This window comes from Diadema antillarum, unplaced genomic scaffold (genome assembly GCF_040938485.1).
Source record: "Diadema antillarum isolate AM-2024a unplaced genomic scaffold, OU_Dant_1.0 seq00001365_RagTag, whole genome shotgun sequence".
Taxonomy (NCBI): Eukaryota; Metazoa; Echinodermata; class Echinoidea; order Diadematoida; family Diadematidae; genus Diadema; species Diadema antillarum.
This window is the reverse complement of record NW_027272127.1, coordinates 727430-745623: the sequence shown is the minus strand read 5'-3', so window position 1 is coordinate 745623 and position 18194 is coordinate 727430. Positions and strand designations below refer to the sequence as shown.

Sequence of the window (18194 nt, the reverse complement as noted above, 5' to 3'; positions counted from 1 at the left end):
GTGAAAGGGGGGAGGGGAAATCTGAGACATTGAATTTACAAAAAAGTGAATGTTCATTTGTAACTTTTGTCAATGAATTGATAAAGAAGTACAATCGTAGACTTACATTATCCACTGATTGTAGTTGAGGTGAAATATTAATTGGGGTTGCTAGCTGAATGTGCACCAAGAAATGTATGGGTAATGTATATGACTCATCACCATGCTTCCCTAATCAAGTCACAGATACGCGAGCTGAAAAGTAAGCAAAATTGGGTGATTTGGCTGAAAATAAGAATATAAAAATCTGTTCTTAATGTGGAAGTTTGATATTTCAAATACCTTCTGTTTTTATTTAGTTGTCAAAAAATGTTTCAATTTTAAGATTGTGTTTTTCTGGTGGACAGCTCCTTTGCTGAAAGTCTACCAAAATGAGAAATTGATGTTCTGTGACTTTGTAATGGTTTCATGGTGATGGGTTACAAGTACAGTTCATGTGGAGGTGTCCTGTATATGTGGTATGTTTTGCTGCTTCTATTTTTATTTTGTTGACCAATAAGTTGACCAATTTTCATGAAATTAGCACCTGGTAAAAATATTGCTTCCCACAACACAAATGTGTTTTGTATTGTATCTAAGGTGGGAAGTTGTCAATTTTTCTCTTGAAAGTGATAATACTTCTTTCTCATTCCATCATTGCGGTTGTTGATCGTGAATTCAACCACAAGTGAAATTGTCTAACAAGTCCAGAGTTGCAAAATATATGGCATGTATAGTACTAGCCACCACTGTGAGGTTTAATGGTGCAGAGCTCCGTACTTTACATGTAAATGACTACAAGACCTGCCTTTGTGATGGAGGTGTTATGTAAGTTGCATAGAGTGGATAAAAGTTATAGGTAGTTGTGCATGGACTTCTCATAGACCAGAAAGCCAAAAGAAACTTTCTGTCAAGTTGTAATTACGTTACTAGTGTGCATTATTAGCATGAAGAGAGAGAACAGCATCTGTTGACAATCATTATCATTTGATCTTTGTAGTGTTTCATACCTCCACTCGGCCCAAATTATTGAATTGCACATTCTCTGTTTTGCCTTGTAGACTATCTTATCTTGTGCATGATAAGTCACTCCAGAGAACTTTCATGCCCCCCCCCCTTTTTGAATCCTTTGTCAAAGCTTGTCCCTTGGCTTTCAGACATATACTCACCTTTTGTTTTATTTCACATTTTGCACATCATATTTTCACTAAAGTAGAATATTCAATCTCATCCCCTAGCATGTTGGCATTGTAAGCGCAAAGATGAAGAATTTTCATTTTCGTCTTGTATGAATGGGTTTCTGACACTTCTAGATGAGGAGAGCTTTGTACATATTATTGTCATTTTCAGATGAAGTTTTGAGGTACAAATGTAGATCACATGTGTAAGTGGCCTCAGTTTCATTAATGGGATCAAGTGAGTAAGAAAGTTAGGCAACAAATGCAGTTTTACAGATGATAAGGTCATCAGATCTACCTCCTTATACAATGTATGCTATGTTGCATATTATTCTTGTAAGTAGCAAAATTGGAACGGAATGTATATAATGTGTGCACATACAAATTCTTTGCTATGTGATGTAGCACACCAGAAAGGTTACAAGCTGGGCTGCTTGTAATGCAGAGGTATAAGAAGATGGGAAAAGGGGAAATGTGGCATCAAAACAGGAAGTTTGATATTGATATCGGCATTGCCACCTATTTTATCATTCGAGATGATGCAAAGCATGATTGCTTTGTTGGTTCCTTTTTGATGATGTAAATCTTGTGACTGAGAGAATTTGATATTCACATCCAAGTTAGAGCATAAGTTTCTTCTAATCTTACCCATGTACTTATTCATTTTTTCTTTTCTTGAGCCCAACTTTCCAGGGGGTATGTAAACTGATGTTGAAGGGACAACACTTTGGGGAAAAAATACCCAAACTGCATTAGTATGTATGTTTTACAGATGCAAGACTGCATATTGCACCTACAGTTCATTCTGTCAGGCACCAAAGCTTCCACAAGCACACACACACATAAAGAGTTAATCCTCTGTGTTGGCATATTGCTCCTGTGATTAAGATCCGACTTTGTTCCTACGGATGCAAGCTTTCCTTTCAGGTACACTGTTTTTATGCCTCCGCCACGAAGTGGTGCCGGAGGCATTATGTTTTCGGGTTGTCCGTCCGTCCGTCCTTCCGTCCGTCCGTCCGTCCGTCCTTCCGTCCGTCCGTAATGAATTTTGTGGACAGGGTAACTATCAAAACCTTTTGAGGTATCCTAATGAAACTTGGCATGTATGTGTATTAGGGGGTGAAGTTGTGCCTATCAACTTTTGGGTGCACATGCTCGAGGTCAAAGGTCAAAAGGTCAAGGTCAAATGCTTAAAATTTCACTATTTCCCCCATATCTATGCAATGCCTGAAGATATTTTCTTGAAACTTAGTGTATACATGTATTACCCAATTAAGATTCTCTGGTAAAAGTTTGGGGTCATGAGGTCTAAAGGTCAAAGGTCAAAAGGTCAAGTAAAATGTTAGAATTTCACTTTTTTCTCTCTATCTTGGAAATTGTTCAAGGTATCTTTATGGAACAAAGTATATATGCATGTACTGACTGGCAGTGGTTATCTAGAGAACTTGGGGTCCGTGGGGTCAAAGGTCAGGGGTCAAAGGTCAAGGGCAATACTTTAAAATATTATTTTTGTCCTTATACAGTGTATTTATGCAATGCGAGCAGGATTATTTTTTTTAAACTTGATGTATGCATGTATAACCCACTAGATATTCTCTGGGATTTTTTTTTTTGCCAAGAAGGTCAAAGGTCAAAAGGTCAAAGATCAAGTGGAAGTGCTGAACTTTCTTCTTTCTCCATATCTCCGAAGTGGCTCAAGTTATCTTTAAACTTAGTACATATTTATGTATTTTCTGCCTGACAGTGATTCTCTTATGAATCAAAGGCCAGATGAAAATGATAACAATTTACTGTTCAATACAGAAATTGCACTTTTACTCCATACCTTGAAAATTACTCAAGTGCGTAAACTTATGAAAGGGTCAAAGTCGAAGTTAAAGTTCTTAAATCCCCAAATACATGCTCTCCTATTCATCCAATTAAACATAGGTCAAGGAAGGTGAACATTCGATACATTTGTGACAAACATGTCATTTTAATATTTTGCCAATTTTGTGAAAATGTAATCACACATTGTCCACATTTACTATAGACCTAATGGGAGAATCATGCATTATGGCGGAGGCATACCAGTCGCCATAGCGACATTTCTAGTGTTAAATTGACATCATGAAATATTCTTTGGAATTCTGATGGCAGATCAGTAAGAACTGGGAAGTCTTTGTGGTTTTAGTGGCCATTATTTTAAAGTTGCCTACCAAGTACCCTTTGGTTTGGGCTTGTTTTATCTTTTCCTTTCCAGATACTTTGATCTCTAAGATATTTCAATGTTACATCAACAGTTGTCTCCCTGTGTACCTGAGTTCTAACCATAAATCATGTTTGTTTTTCATATTTGAGTTCTCATTACATGCATGACATCGAAGCATATCACTTCATGTGATTTGCATATCATACACTTGAAAGTAGAGATTTGCTTTAAAAAAAGAAGAAAAAAAGAAGTCAATCAAATGCTATAGTGAGCTTGTGTTTCCTCTGAATTATCTTTTTGGCAATATATTTGTTTACCCCATCTTCCCTCTTCTGATTTGTACCTTTAAATTGTCTTCCTGTGTGTCTGATGATTTTGCAGTCCCGAGATGTGTAAAAAATGTACAAACTTGAATTTGATGGTAAATATTCAATTTGAGAAATTAATCTAAAGTTTCAATACTGAGGTATTGCTGACATCTTCAATAGTAAAATGTCATGTTTTCTCTTTAAAAAAAAAAAGGCATATGTGCACATTGCATGTGATTTATCGCATAATTGCTACAGGTATAATTGCCAATGTCACTGTATTTGCTACAGTGGTTGTGTTACAGGCAAATGGACAATAAATGTGATTTGTTCCATGGAGAAGTTCAGATTTTCCTGTCTCTTCTATAGTGTACTGCATTTTGTTCTTTCTTTGTATTCGATAGAATACTGTAAGGCCACAAATATCTGCTGCATGAAACTTTCCTAAGTTGCCGCCCTCTGGAAAATTATGAGTATACTACATGTACTTGTAACACATGGATTTGGTGAATTCTCACATGCATTTTACTTTTGCAAAGCTTCCTTCCTGACGAAATTTGCAAAGGTTTCATGCTCGCAGAAATTTCTGGTTTTACAGTAAAATTGTACTTTTAAGATGGTACAGATAAGATTGTAAAATGGCCTGTGTATGGATCTGTACTATGCATAAATACATAAAAGTGTGTGTATGGATGTTCATGTAGTGTGTGTAGTTAGTGTTAATGTGTTTGTTTGTGTGTAGTTTTTAACATGGACCATGAGTAAAATAGCAAACCAACGTGCAGAGGTGGATTAATCCACACAGCCACCATCCATGTCAATAATATGTCGTGTCTGTTGTGCTGTGGCTGGCAGTTAAGGAGTAGTGTGGAGAGAGAGTGTAGGGTGTGCAGAATATTGGATTTCAGTGCTATTTTAGTTTTACAGATAATCTGGAGCTAAATTGGGGCCTGCATTGTTACTCAAACTTACTGTACGAGGAAAAGCCACGTTGGTTATGTTCATGTACACAATAGCAATTCTGTAATACATTTTATATGACATTCACAAGTCTGCATACATATCTGCAAACACACATACTCACACACACACAAACACACAAACTACATACCATGATGACATTGTTATTGCATAAGGAAAAGCCTCTTTGGTTACCGGTATATTCATGTGTATACAATTATTATGGAGGGATTAACAAGTTTGGAACAATGTAAGTTTGTACTTGCATTGTGTAATCCTACATTACATTCTGATTCACATGAATGCACACATAACTGCACACAAACACACACACACACACACACAAACTACATACCACGAGGACAAGCTTTCCAGGAAAGAATGTTCGTATACATTCTACAACGAATGTTGCCTGTACACATGCATATTTATTCCATTACACCTGAAATTACATACAATCGGGTACTGTATCTAGAGTGGTAAAACGGGCAGCACCTCAATGCTACCATTTGTGGTCATGATTCTGGAGAAACTTAATCAGACTGATCCACTGCTTTATGGCCAGAACTGGCAAGACATACCAAGAGATTAAGTGTGTCAACAATTTGGTGGCCATGGTAGCAAAGCAAGTAGGTAATAATACCTAGGTGAAATTAGAATGGGTCCATACACTGTAGTTCTATATAAGTTACCCCACCTCTTGACCACTTGCACGTGATCTGTGCCTTGCCTGAAAAGTGGATGTTTGGTGAGAACTTCAGTATATGTGGGTATTTCCAAGGTAAAAGGGTACATTTCAGAGATGTTGCTTTATTTTCTGTTTCCAATGTGCTTTACCCCCAAATACAATATGATCTTTGCCCTAAAATTGCTTCAAAAAAACAAAATATTAGAATTTATGTGAACAGGACTGACATCTATGTACTACCATATGAATGTCAAATAAATGATTGTTGGAAATTTGTTTTGCAACTGAATAGCTTTACATGTACTCTGTATATTGAATAGAAAAGATAATAACAGCCCTCAAAATCTATTGAACACTGTGTTTTATACCATTTCTACATTTAGTCATGAACGTACATTACATGGACTGCCAAAAATATGACAGTTTTGTCAGTCTGTATTGGGGGGTAATGCATATTAGAAAGAGAAAATAACCTGATATCCCTGAAATGTATCCTTTTACATGGAAATGCCCATGTATACTGTAGATCAATTTTCCACTCAATCATATTCTGTGCATCAACAGGATACCAAGGAATATGTGTTATTCTATTACCAACTGAGCCTCTTGGGTCTTGTAACCAGCTAGTAAAAGAGTGTGCTCTGAACCTGAGCCAACCGGCTAGTCGTGAGATTTTCATGGTGCGCGTGACTTGGAATTATGAGCCGCAGCCCACTGACTGTCGCTGAAAACTCTTGATCTTACCATATATACACAGGAACTGGTACAGTGTACATGATGAATAACACACTGCTTTTCTGAAAAGCAATATGCAACAAAGTTTTAGGACTATCTTTCACATTTAAGCATTCAACAATTCTGGAATTTCTTCATTACTACATTAAAATTACTACAGGAACATCCACACCCCAAACCAGTTCAACAATTTCTTGACTGACAGTGTCTTTCAGCAGCACCCAGTGTACAGTCAAGTAGAAAATGAAGCACATTAGTGATTTAATATTCCTAACACTGCATTGCAAGATGACACTCATATTTCCATGATGAGCCAAAAAATATTTCATCACATTTTCTGCCTTTTCAAGGCTGGCATACCCAATGAATTTTATTAAAATTATGTGTTATAATCTCGCACATTTTTAGAGGGGGAAGTGAAAGTGCCATTACATGGCCTTGCTTTTGGACAAAGGGTGCTAGACTGGTACATTTGTATGTAGCTGTTACTAGTGTTGGGGACAAATTCACCACCAGGTGGCTGCCATAGATGGGCAGCAGCTATTTGAGCTTTAAATTGTGAATAAAACTCTACTGTCATTCAATTTTTATTTATAAAGTGTATGTTGCAAACTAGAAATTATAGTCCTACCACAGCAGAGGTGAAAAGTAGTGTGAACATGTGCACACATCTGCACCAACTGACCCCTGAAATGCTTCAACAAACCTCAGACGAAAAGCTGCAGTGGTTTGAATTTTGGCACCTTGCTTTGGTCACTACATTCACACCCGACAGAATTTTCTGAATTTAGATTTTGAAATTACCACAGACAAATTGCAGTTTTGGACGTGATATAAAAACATTTAATGTAATACATCTGTACTTCAACTATCTTGAAACTGTGCTGTAATCCTGAGTGAGTGTGTGGCATTATACCTGATGTTAAAATGTGGATAATTTGGACAAATGTATCTAGGTTTGCTTTGGATAGTAACAAGATTTAAAAATACACCTAAACAGGCAAAACAGTTGCCGGAGTGCATGACACCATTGTGACTCTGCTCCAATGCAGTTTGCATCATTGTTTATTTTAAAATTCTTTATTCATTTATTTTCATCTAATTGTCTATTTGCATATTTCTATTGCCCCTGGAACAAAATCAAAATTACGTTGTTTGTGTCAGCATTGGTTGCACAAAAACAAATGACATTGTGCTGGGTTACAGCGTAAGAAATGATTTCCTATCCCATATGTTTCGTTTTAAGCAGTAAAATGATGGAGTAAAGCAAAAAAACAACAAACAAACAAACAATAATTGTAGTAACATGACTAGCCTTCACAGCACCTGCCTGTGTTCGACGCTTAAAATGATAGGAATGTGTCAGCAAGGCAGAGTGGGGAGCAATGTTTTCTCCATCCACATTCAAGGCGGATGGAAGGTGCCACTTCTACGAGCGGCAAATATCCTGAAGGATCTCCACACCATGCTGTCAGTGATTTCAGAGTCACCTTGCAAATAACATGGCTGCCAACTGTTAGGCAATATGTCATTCCATGTTGGCAACGTGTAATGGAGCAAACTGTGACACCCTTTTGCAAATAATTGTAAAGTTACATTCAGAGGCCTGGTATCCGTTTTGTTTTTGCCAGTGCAGAGGAACTGAAAACCTCTGCCCAGGCAGCAAGGATTCTGCCAGTAACCAACAGGATCTACATAATATGTAAGTGCTTCAGTTCTCCAGTCCATACAATTGTGTATTTCCTGATTGCTCTCCAAGTATTAACAAGGGAAACAGAAACAAGTTCCTGAAGTCATCAGGTACTGTATACGCTATATATTTCGCGGGGGTTTTATTTTCACAAATTTCGCGAGTCGGGAGCTATTCGCGAAATTAACAACACGCGAAAATATTACCTTCCAAATGAATCCCTTGCCTTGGTGATATGAACATTTCAGTACTAGTATACCATGTCATGGCTTACCGAACAGACCATACTGGCTAAGCTTGTTTACGTACATACGTCCACATCTACTTACGAATACTGTAGAGAGCCAATCCATTATCGCAAGGGGACCACTCGTCAGAAATCTAGCGCGATGGACTTAGCCACTTCAAAAATGTTGAATTCTAACTTACTAGTTCGCAGAGTTTGGTAAGTTTTTTTCATGCAGCATATAACTTTCATGCAGTATATAACTACAGAGTAGTATCATTCTTATTTGCTAGTAAGTTGAAAATTCACACTTTCTTTGCCACTTCATATTTTCTCTGGTCCCCTAATCGCGAATTTAACATCTCGCGAAAATGTGTGAGAGCGGCAATTCGCGAAAATTTATGTACGCGAAAATTATAGCGTATACAGTACCAGATTTGAGCACTGTTTAAATCAAAGAACCACCGAGTCTAGTTACAGAAGTCTCTGCTAATGCTTCAACAAATCTATGTCAGGTCACTGCTGCCCATGAACAGGTAGGTGAACTGTGGTGATCCTTAAACGGGATCCTGATATTCAGACTTTGTCATCTCCTTGATCCCACTTTGTCTCTTGAGAATTGTAGACATCTCCCGACAGATGGAAGTTGTGTGCTCCAGGACAATCAGTAACATTACAGGACTGGTATAATTGCCCTCTGTTATTTATTATCAATGCACAGCATCATAGTGTATCTACTCCAAAAGAAAGGGCGGGGTTGAAAAGGGGAATAGGTAAGGAGGCGAGGGGTAAGATCATAGGAGGGGATGTAGAGTTGGAGGGGAATCGGAAGGGGAGCGAAAAGGGGAGGGAAAGGGAAATGGAGTGGAGGGGAGGGGAAAGGAAGAGGAGGAGAGTGGAAAGGTGAGAGGGGGGAAAGGCACCAGGGAGGTGATGAAGAGGTAGAGAGGAAGGGAAGGGGAGGGGGAGGGAGGGGAGGGGAAGGGGAGAGGAAGTGAGGGGAGGGGAAGGGGGGAGGGGAAGGGGAGGTTTTTTAGAGGACAACATCAATCAGAATCTCCTTTGAGAATGCCACAACAGTCCTGCTGACCGTCCTTGTGCTTCCAGCAAGAATTCACAACAATTTTGAGCACAATCGTCATTGGGCTCCACAAAGAGATTAAAAGTCACGATCCTATCTCGACTTCTCCTCTTGCACATCCATGCTGTCATCCCATTCCGAAGACGCGTAGCTTTAATGATGACAGAAACGGCGGGGCTTTCATGATTCCCGCATCTCCAGTGTCTCTAGTCGCTTATCGCAAAGCGCAGTTATTGACCGCAGAGATCAAGAGTTGTGGTGTTGGCTGTGGGTTCCACCAAGGGCATTGCTGAGGAATGCCAGATGACCCTTTGGACAGTGGTTGGCAAAGTGTCCTTTCTCTCCGCACTGATGGGGGCAAAAGAAGCACAGAGAATAATAGTCTTCAAAATCACATTTAGATCATGTTAAATGGTAGACTCTTACTTTACTGCTCTTTTCAAATAATCTGCCATCTTATTTTTCCTCATTCATGAATTGTCCTGTGTATTGCATGTACACTAGGTGAAACCATCAAATGCTTACATTTCCAATTTGCTTATTCATAAAAAGACAAATCATCAGAATTGCATACTCACTACAAAACAGTCTCATGTAACTTGGATAGGATGCCACACATGAAAACCATGATTAAGGTGATGCATTCCTTCACAAACAGTTCCTTTCACTCCTTCAATCAGTGCTAAGAATCATACAAAAAAAAAAGAACCTGAAGAGCTTTTACTGGTCTATTTGATAGTCAAGGGAGGCACTGCTATTCAGGTGGTCACCTGACTTACCTTGAAACATGTGACATTTTCTAATGACCTCTGACCCCTTCCCATGGGCCTTCGTTGATGATGCTCCGGATTGGTCTGGGAGTTTGTGTCGGCATTGCCTAACACGCGGATGCCCTGATTTTGCTGAAGAAGGTAATGGTGAAACAGATATTGCCATGTAACATAGGTTGCTCCAATATCATACATCAATGAGGGTGCATAATAACCCAATACTAACAGAGCTTTCAATATGGCACTCTAAACTTTGGTACAGTCACAGATCAAAAGAGACACATCGCACTAAAAACTACAGACACAAGACATTCAACCAACGAGTTTATCACTGTGAAACATTGGGCTTATATTTATGCACTGTAAAAGTATACCTTCATTTGGAACATGTGGTTACACTTCAGAACTTTGCAAGACTGCTACATCATCTCTGTTTCATGATAAAACTTCCTGTTTCAGGTACATTTAAAACACCATAGGTATATCAATCAGGGTCCATGTGAATGATTGACAATCATTTCCTAGGTGGTGGACTTTTGGTATGGCAAAAAAAAAAAGACTCCCGGTGAAACCATGATTCTTTGTTCTCAAGCGAGGGCAGGCTTCTGAATTTCTCTCTTTGCATCATCTGTTTTCAAAGACACTCTACTGTCTGTTCCTTCATAAGAGATGCACCTTTCAGTGTACATGAACTCCTCAACTATGTATTCTCATCAGGTTTTAACTCACCCTTTCGGCAGCTTGCTTTTGGCTGAAGGCTGTTGGTGGGCCAGCGGTCTGGTAGGTCTGTCCAAACTGCCCGGTGTACTTGGGACAGTGGATGGCTTTATGGCCTGGCTCACCACAGCTGTGACAGGTCAGTTTCTTTGACCCCACATCCTTCATGTCACCAGGCATGGGGAGGTCAAAGGTCGGGCTATGAAAGCACAGAAAGAAGGCCAGAACTTGCTCATACTTACAAGAACAGAGTACAGTATCACACATGATATCTCTACCTTCCTACCATAGCTTTACAAGCAGTTGGAAGGGAAATATCATCACCTTTTTCACATCATTGTACTGCTTCAAAGACAAACATTTCTAATACAGTGCACTCCCGTTATAACAAACACGGTTAAAACAAAATTCTAGTTACAACAACACAAAAATTTAGGCTGCGACACTATTCTCCCTATGTTTTTAACTGTTTATTTGTTGGTTATAACTAAATTTCGATATAACGAAAGAAAAATGCCAGTCCCGAGGACTTCATTATAACAGGAGTCCACTGTATATACTCTTCTTATCTGATGCATTCAAAACCTTTGTACATATACGGTAAATTCCTTTAGTAACATTTTAGCATACCAGTGTGTAAAGTATGGTGAAAGAAAGTAAAGTGAAAACTGTGTGTGCTAGGATGTGTCAGCTTTTGGTGTGTGCTTGTGTATAAGTGAGCTAGACGAGATTGCCCAAACAGAAGTGCGTTACACTCGTGAGCATGTACATGTAATTGTGTGACATATGTGTCAGGTGACAGATTTGTGTAAAAAAATATAAAAAACCACACAATTTGTTTGTGTATTCTAATCAATTATTCTTGCATCAAGTTATTTTCATTGCAACTGTTCAATAACAAATTGCCCTTCATTAACGTAAGTAAGCACCGATTATTCACTGAGAATCATTATTCTTTTTTTAAAGCATCAACTATTCACATCAAAGTAGGGCAATTTGTCAATCAGTTGCAATAAAGACAAGTGGACACAAGAATCATTAATTTGAATAAAGAAAAAGTAACCCCTGCTATATAGAATAAGAACCATCACTGGCTATCAGGCGGAAAAGTAGTACATGTAGTCTGGTGGATATGACACCTGTCTAGCAATCAGGAGGTGGTGGGTTTGAACCCAACCAGAGTATGGTATGCCCACTTTTTTTATCATGACTACAGTTATTACTCTTAACACCCAATACAGTGCATTCCTGTTGTAACAAACATGGTTATGACCAAATTCTCATTACAACAATGTAAAAATTGAAGTCCCAAGATTGTATTCATATTTTATGTAGTTTACTGTTTGGCTGTAATGAAATTTCAATATACCAAAAGAAAACTGCTGGTCCTGAGGACTTTATTACAGGAATTGTCTGTAATTACCTATTTTATATAAATGAAGGCAATTTGTCAATAAGTTGCAATTTGATTGTGGTTTGAATATCATGACAAAAAGAAAATTGAAATACGGTTTCATGCTGACACCCGATAATGGACGGCATGGCGTTAACACTATGGTGGACTGTCTTTCTGCTTCGGTAAATAAGATGTGGCACAATTTTTATTTTTTTCCAGCCATATCTCCAGAGGTTGCATTTCACAAGACTGGCCTAATAATTCAAGCATAATTAGCAAGTCAAAAGAGGAAAACAAAACTGCAGCAGCAGCCCTGCTTCTCACAAATTTCATACTCACTGGACAAATTTACAGCTCTTCCCATCCAAGCAGAAACCCAGCAAAAAGTTGGGGCAATAGATTCTCCTTACATGGCGATTCTTACAGCTAGGTCCTGCAAAAGGTCATTGAACACAAATGAAGTGACATTAGACTGCGATAAAGAACTTCACTTAAGAGTATTCATGCTCTACAAGAAGAAGGGTTATTTCACCCAAACTCAAACAAGTCCATTATGCCTTACTTTGGCAAATGGACGGAAGTGACAAAAATGTGAGTTCCTATGAATGAGAAAAATATCTATCTGCCGCTAATATTGCTAAATTGACATTAGTACAATTTGGGGTTTAGACTTAAACAACTGTTAACCAGATAAGAACGGACCGATTTTGGTACAACATGCATTTCCCATAGTCACTTGCCCAAGTATACTTGGGCTCGGACTAAACGAGTCAATAGGGTAGGTGTTTCAAATCAAAATTTTCCATCCATGTAGAACATGTAAAAGTCCACCTAAAAAATGCGATCAACTAAGATTTGGATTATTGTTACTTGCTTCCTTTTTACCAAAGGAGAACAGGTTAGACCCCGTTTACAGTGCGAGGCTCGGTCCAGCCCTGCTTCAGTGTAAACGCGCAAAAGGCCAAATGCGAGGCCAAAATTGGCCTCGCATTTGGCCTCGCTCTGGAGGTGGTCTCGGCCGTGGCCGAGCCCGGGCTTTTCTCAGTGTAAACGTAAACTGGGCCAAATGCGCGGCCAATTTTAGTCTGGTTTCCAAACCCTCTGCCTGTACTATTTCGCTGTTCAGGATATTAACCCCCTCAACGTCGAAAACTAGTATAGTTTAAGGTGGTTTTGTCCTGCAAAGGATTTTTTCCTTCGGCAAAGGCCTTTGCCTGAACGACGACTTCGTCGCCACGGAATTCATTTGGCAAAGGGTCTGAAAACCAGACAATACCAAATTGCATTTGTTTACAAGCAGAGCGCCACTACGACATATTGAAAGGTTTGAATCAAAAGCGCGGCCAAGCCCAGCAGTGTAAACGGACAAAATTGCCGGGCCCGGCCTCGCAATTGAGGCTGGGCTCAGCCGCGGCTTGGCCGCGGCTTGGCCCGGCCCCGCACTGTAAACGGGGTCCATCATATACTTCTCCCTCACTGCACTACACTTGATTTAGCTATCCTTACCATGTTTGCAGAAGCCTCTGTCATACCAAGGACAGTCTTTCATCTTACTGTCAGGATCAATGTGGAGGAAAGGACAATCTTTGTTGCTACACATACCTGAAATGGATAGAAGATAACTCTTCTTAGCAGTCATTGATAAAAACAGTCAAGTAAGGAAAAGACCAAAATGGAAAAGAATCACACAAATGACATCCTGTGTTGATAAAATACTGCCTACATCAAAGACACGTAACAGTCCCCTCTGCAAGACTGCAACTCTACCACAATATTTCATGTTTTTTTCTTTATGTCTATCGAGATTAATTTAACATATATGAAGTTGACTTTACAATGTTACAGCCAAAGTGGTAGATCTGCAGCTATTCCTATTTCTCATAATCAGTCTAAATCTTGAATACATTTACACAAACATGTATATTATTATGCATCATGAAAATATCTAGAGGTTCATTTGCATGGGCATATGAAAAAGCAAGTTACGCACAAAGAAAATTGGCAGGTCACTGGGATAGTCATTGCTGTGAAATCCTTTTTGTAGTTTCCACGCATATAGTAAACATGTGTAATATAGGTATAGTAAATTTGTTTTGGATTCATGGAACAGCAGAACAGTTTTTCTTATCAACTAGCATACATGGAGTATTTCACCAGCATACTAACAAAGGCATAATGTGATGGTCACAAAATTCCCAACAACTGAAACATGGCTTGTTCTGTACAATTATACCTCCAATATAAAAATTTAATTGTACAAAATGTACTTCAATGGAATGGACATCTGTTTGAAAATAATGTCATAACATACCTTGGATAACATACCTTGGATGTGGGCGTAAAGTTAGACTCAACTTATTTACCCCTCGGTGTTGTCATTACATGACATTAATAACTTTTAGTTAGGCGCTGTGCAGTATAACATGGAAAAAAAAATATCCCATCGGGGTTGTATTTGTTCTTGTCTTGACTCCAGAACCTCTCTAGGTTAGACTTGAAACTATTCATGTATCATCGCTATCTAAATTTAAGAATTTATCATCCTCAAACTAGATTGTACAATATGATATCACAGCATGGAGCAAGCTGCAGCGTTGACCAAAACTAACAACTTATTTGAGTGGGTAAGCAATGTGGGGTCATGGGGGCATCTGAAATCAAAATCTTGGTCAGAATTAGGAAGGGAATAGAAGAGACTTACCAAATTTTGCAAAGAAAAAACATTCTGGCATCTTCTGCATGTCAAACTGATGCAAGAATTCACACTCGTCTCCCTTCTTGCACAGACCTCTGAGCCAATGCTTGCACACGACTGCCTTGTCACCTTTGACATGTCGGAATGGGCAGAGGGCAGCCTTCACACAGGAGTGATTTTTGAAGAACTGGCACACTGCAGAGTTGGATTCTGCAGGGAAATCACATGCAACTTAAATGAGAAACCTTGGGACAAGTTGTCTTAATCCCCCAAAATTAATCACAACAGAAACAAGATGAGTTGGATACTATTTATAATAATATACACACTTAATAATGAAAATATTAGAATATCATGACAATCTCACTTCAATAAAGATTCATGACATTGATCTAATTATTTCAATCTACTTCAGATGCCAATTATTTATGTGCATCTGTCAATTCATCCAGAGTGAAAATGAAATATACATGTCTGGATCTGGATCTGGATGCATTGCCTTGAATGTACGATCGTATGATTGTTTGAAAATTGTCATGATCATCAGTGTCTAACGGCGTTCTAGAGGTTTCTAAATCAGAATTGACATCTTGTGGCGTTGTGCCGTGGTGGGTATCAGTTCGGGAAACCCACTCACAAGGGGGCCCCTCCTTATAAGTAACCCGTCCCCTTTATAAGTAACCCCGTCCCCCTTGTAAGTAACCCCCGGGGCACCCCTTATAAGGAGTCTCCACGCTTTTTTGCAATGCAACGCGAAAATGAAAGGACTGCGGCAATTCGCTTGATTATGTCCATAAAGATTCACAAGTTTCCTAGTTACTCACGAAATTTGAGCAAAATCGGTTTGAGGCATCATATCTAAAATCATGGATTTAAATGCGATGTCAAACGACCCATGCGAATGCTGAAATGCGAGCGATTACTGGCGTGAGTGTCGCCAGGAGCGGCGGCGCGGCAAATGCTTGAGTGCAGACGTGGCGACTGTGTACATGTACCAAGTACTCAGTCGCCACGTCTGCACTCAAGCATTGCCGCGCCGCCGCGCCTGGCGACACTCGCGCCAGTAATCGCTCGCATTTCAGCATTCGCATGGGTCGTTTGACATCGCATTTAAATCCATGATTTTAGATATGATGCCTCAAACCGATTTTGCTCAAATTTCGTGAGTAACTAGGAAACTTGTGAAGCTTTATGGACATAATCAAGCGAATTGCCGCAGTCCTTTCATTTTCGCGTTGCATTGCAAAAAAGCGTGGAGACTCCTTATAAGGGGTGCCCCGGGGTTACTTATAAGGGGGACGGGGTTACTTATAAGGGGGACGGGTTACTTATAAGGAGGGGCCCCCCTTGTGAGTGGGTTTCCCGAACTGGTATGCATTGCCATGGGTTTGTGTGACCAGTGTAGGTTTACTAGTAAATGCTTTTATCAATGGACAATGAATAGTTATAAACTGAACATTTACCGTGTCGATTTCTCGGAATCATAGTATGCATTTATCTGTACTGCTATCAATTGTCTAAAGATAATTTGGAAAAAAAAGAAGAAGTTAAAACACTCTAGACGAAACTAGTCCGGACATGGAAGATACATGACAGCATGCAGCATTGACAACATTGGCAGCAACGCATGGGACTACTACTGATACGACATGAAGTGGCAACATATAGTGTAAGGAAACTTACTGTCCATGCCATGGAATGGTAGCGGCAGTGTTCCATGCTGCATTTCCACAGCAGCTTCAATATCGAACTTGATATTTTCGACATTTGCTACGATATTCTGCATTTTGATTAGATGAAGCGTGTCCAGCGGGCCGATACCTGATGAAACAAGACGCTTCCAACTCAGATTTTCCACACCAGTCGAAGTCCTATCGTTGCTGTTGCTTGATGATAATGGAATCAAATCTCACCTCGAAAGTCGCGAGACGAGATTGTCCGGCATTGCATGGCTAGCATGCGATCGCCGGTCAACGTGCAACGCGAATGCCGTGTGATACGATATGATTACGTGCAAAACCCCGGTTGTGTAAGATTTCCGAACCGGTGCAAAGAAAGCAAAGAAAGTGGGAAGAAAATGTGATAACGTCACCATGCAAACGTCCAACTAGCCGAGCAACGAAAAGAATTATGCGGTAGATATTTATGTTATGTGTATATGTGTAATTTAAGAGGGAAACATGTCTTTGCATGTGACTGAAAGATTGTGTTATTAGTATCCGGAGGAAGATAGCTTTTGCATTGTTCACGTTGGATCATACACTACAGTACTACAGTAGTCCCATACAAGCAAAAATTTGCTGTGTGAGAGTATCAAACGAGGCTTGCTTGCTCTTGCCTGTTTCGTCGTGGGATACGACTTCTGAACAGGACATGCAATGTATGACTAAAAGATGAGGGAATGTTTAATGCCTTCATCACTGTGTGTGGTACATGAAGTATTGTAATACTTCATAGCTGGTAGCCTAACTGTGTGAGTGTTAGTACTGCTGGTCTAACTGCTACAGTAGTTTGTTCTACTGTAAGTGTAACTAGCTAGTAAACTTTATTCTTAATCTTAGGAAGTTAAGTATTGACCGAAAGTCGTGGTCACCGGTCGGGGATGGTAGACTAGATTCTAGACTCAGATTCTCAGAATTGAAAATAAAAGGATTGGAATAGATATCTACAAGAAGATGATGCATCTAGTGACAGAATCAGAAACTGCTGTGCATGTTGATTCACGTGTATATGTCCATCAGCTGTATCATGTAACTGTGTATAAAGAAGAAACAGTATTTAAAGGACAAGTTTACCTTCATATATATGTATGGATTGAATGAGTTCAGCAATATTGATTAGTAGAAAACTGTGAAAGTTTGAGGAAAACCGGACAAATTGTTCAAAAGTTATGCATTTTTACGTTTCAGTGACGCATCAGTGTTTGAAAAGACTGCTAAACATTTGTGATGTTACAATACATGTCAGTTCGGGAAACCCACTCACAAGGGGGGCCCCTCCTTATAAGTAACCCGTCCCCCTTATAAGTAACCCCGTCCCCCTTATAAGTAACCCCCGGGGCACCCCTTATAAGGAGTCTCCACGCTTTTTTGCAATGCAACGCGAAAATGAAAGGACTGCGGCAATTCGCTTGATTATGTCCATAAAGCTTCACAAGTTTCCTACTTACTCACGAAATTTGAGCAAAATCGGTTTGAGGCATCATATCTAAAATCATGGATTTAAATGCGATGTCAAACGACCCATGCGAATGCTGAAATGCGAGCGATTACTGGCGTGAGTGTCGCCAGGCGCGGCGGCGCGGCAATGCTTGAATGCCGACGTGGCGACTGAGTACATGTACTCAGTCGCCACGTCTGCACTCGAGCATTGCCGCGCCGCCGCGCCTGGCGACACTCACGCCAGTAATCGCTCGCATGTCAGCATTCGCATGGGTCGTTTGACATCGCATTTAAATCCATGATTTTAGATATGATGCCTCAAACCGATTTTGCTCAAATTTCGTGAGTAACTAGGAAACTTGTGAAGCTTTATGGACATA

The 18194-nt window shown here is 39.7% G+C and overlaps 1 protein-coding gene across 1 annotated transcript; it reads right to left on the bottom strand.

The window, feature by feature from the left end:
• Positions 1-9189: 9189 nt before the first annotated feature.
• LOC139708653 (cleavage and polyadenylation specificity factor subunit 4-like) lies at positions 9190-16439 on the bottom strand. Its single transcript, XM_071620589.1, has 7 exons — positions 16337-16439; positions 14660-14863; positions 13465-13560; positions 12298-12391; positions 10575-10761; positions 9855-9977; positions 9190-9423 (listed from the first exon to the last, which is right to left on the bottom strand). Exons 1-7 carry the CDS (start codon positions 16437-16439, stop codon positions 9322-9324), a joined length of 909 nt encoding a protein of 302 aa, XP_071476690.1. The 3' UTR covers positions 9190-9321.
• Between the last annotated feature and the right edge of the window lie 1755 nt (positions 16440-18194).

Coding starts and splice junctions, on each gene's coding strand:
- LOC139708653 (XM_071620589.1), bottom strand. CDS start 16,439: ATGCAGAATATCGTAGCAAATGTCGAAAATATCAAGTTCGATATTGAA. Junction 12,392..13,464: donor CAGAGGCTTCTGCAAACATG/GTAAGGATAGCT, acceptor GACCTTTTGCAG/GACCTAGCTGTAAGAATCGC. Junction 9,978..10,574: donor AAAAGCAAGCTGCCGAAAGG/GTGAGTTAAAAC, acceptor TACCTTCTTCAG/CAAAATCAGGGCATCCGCGT.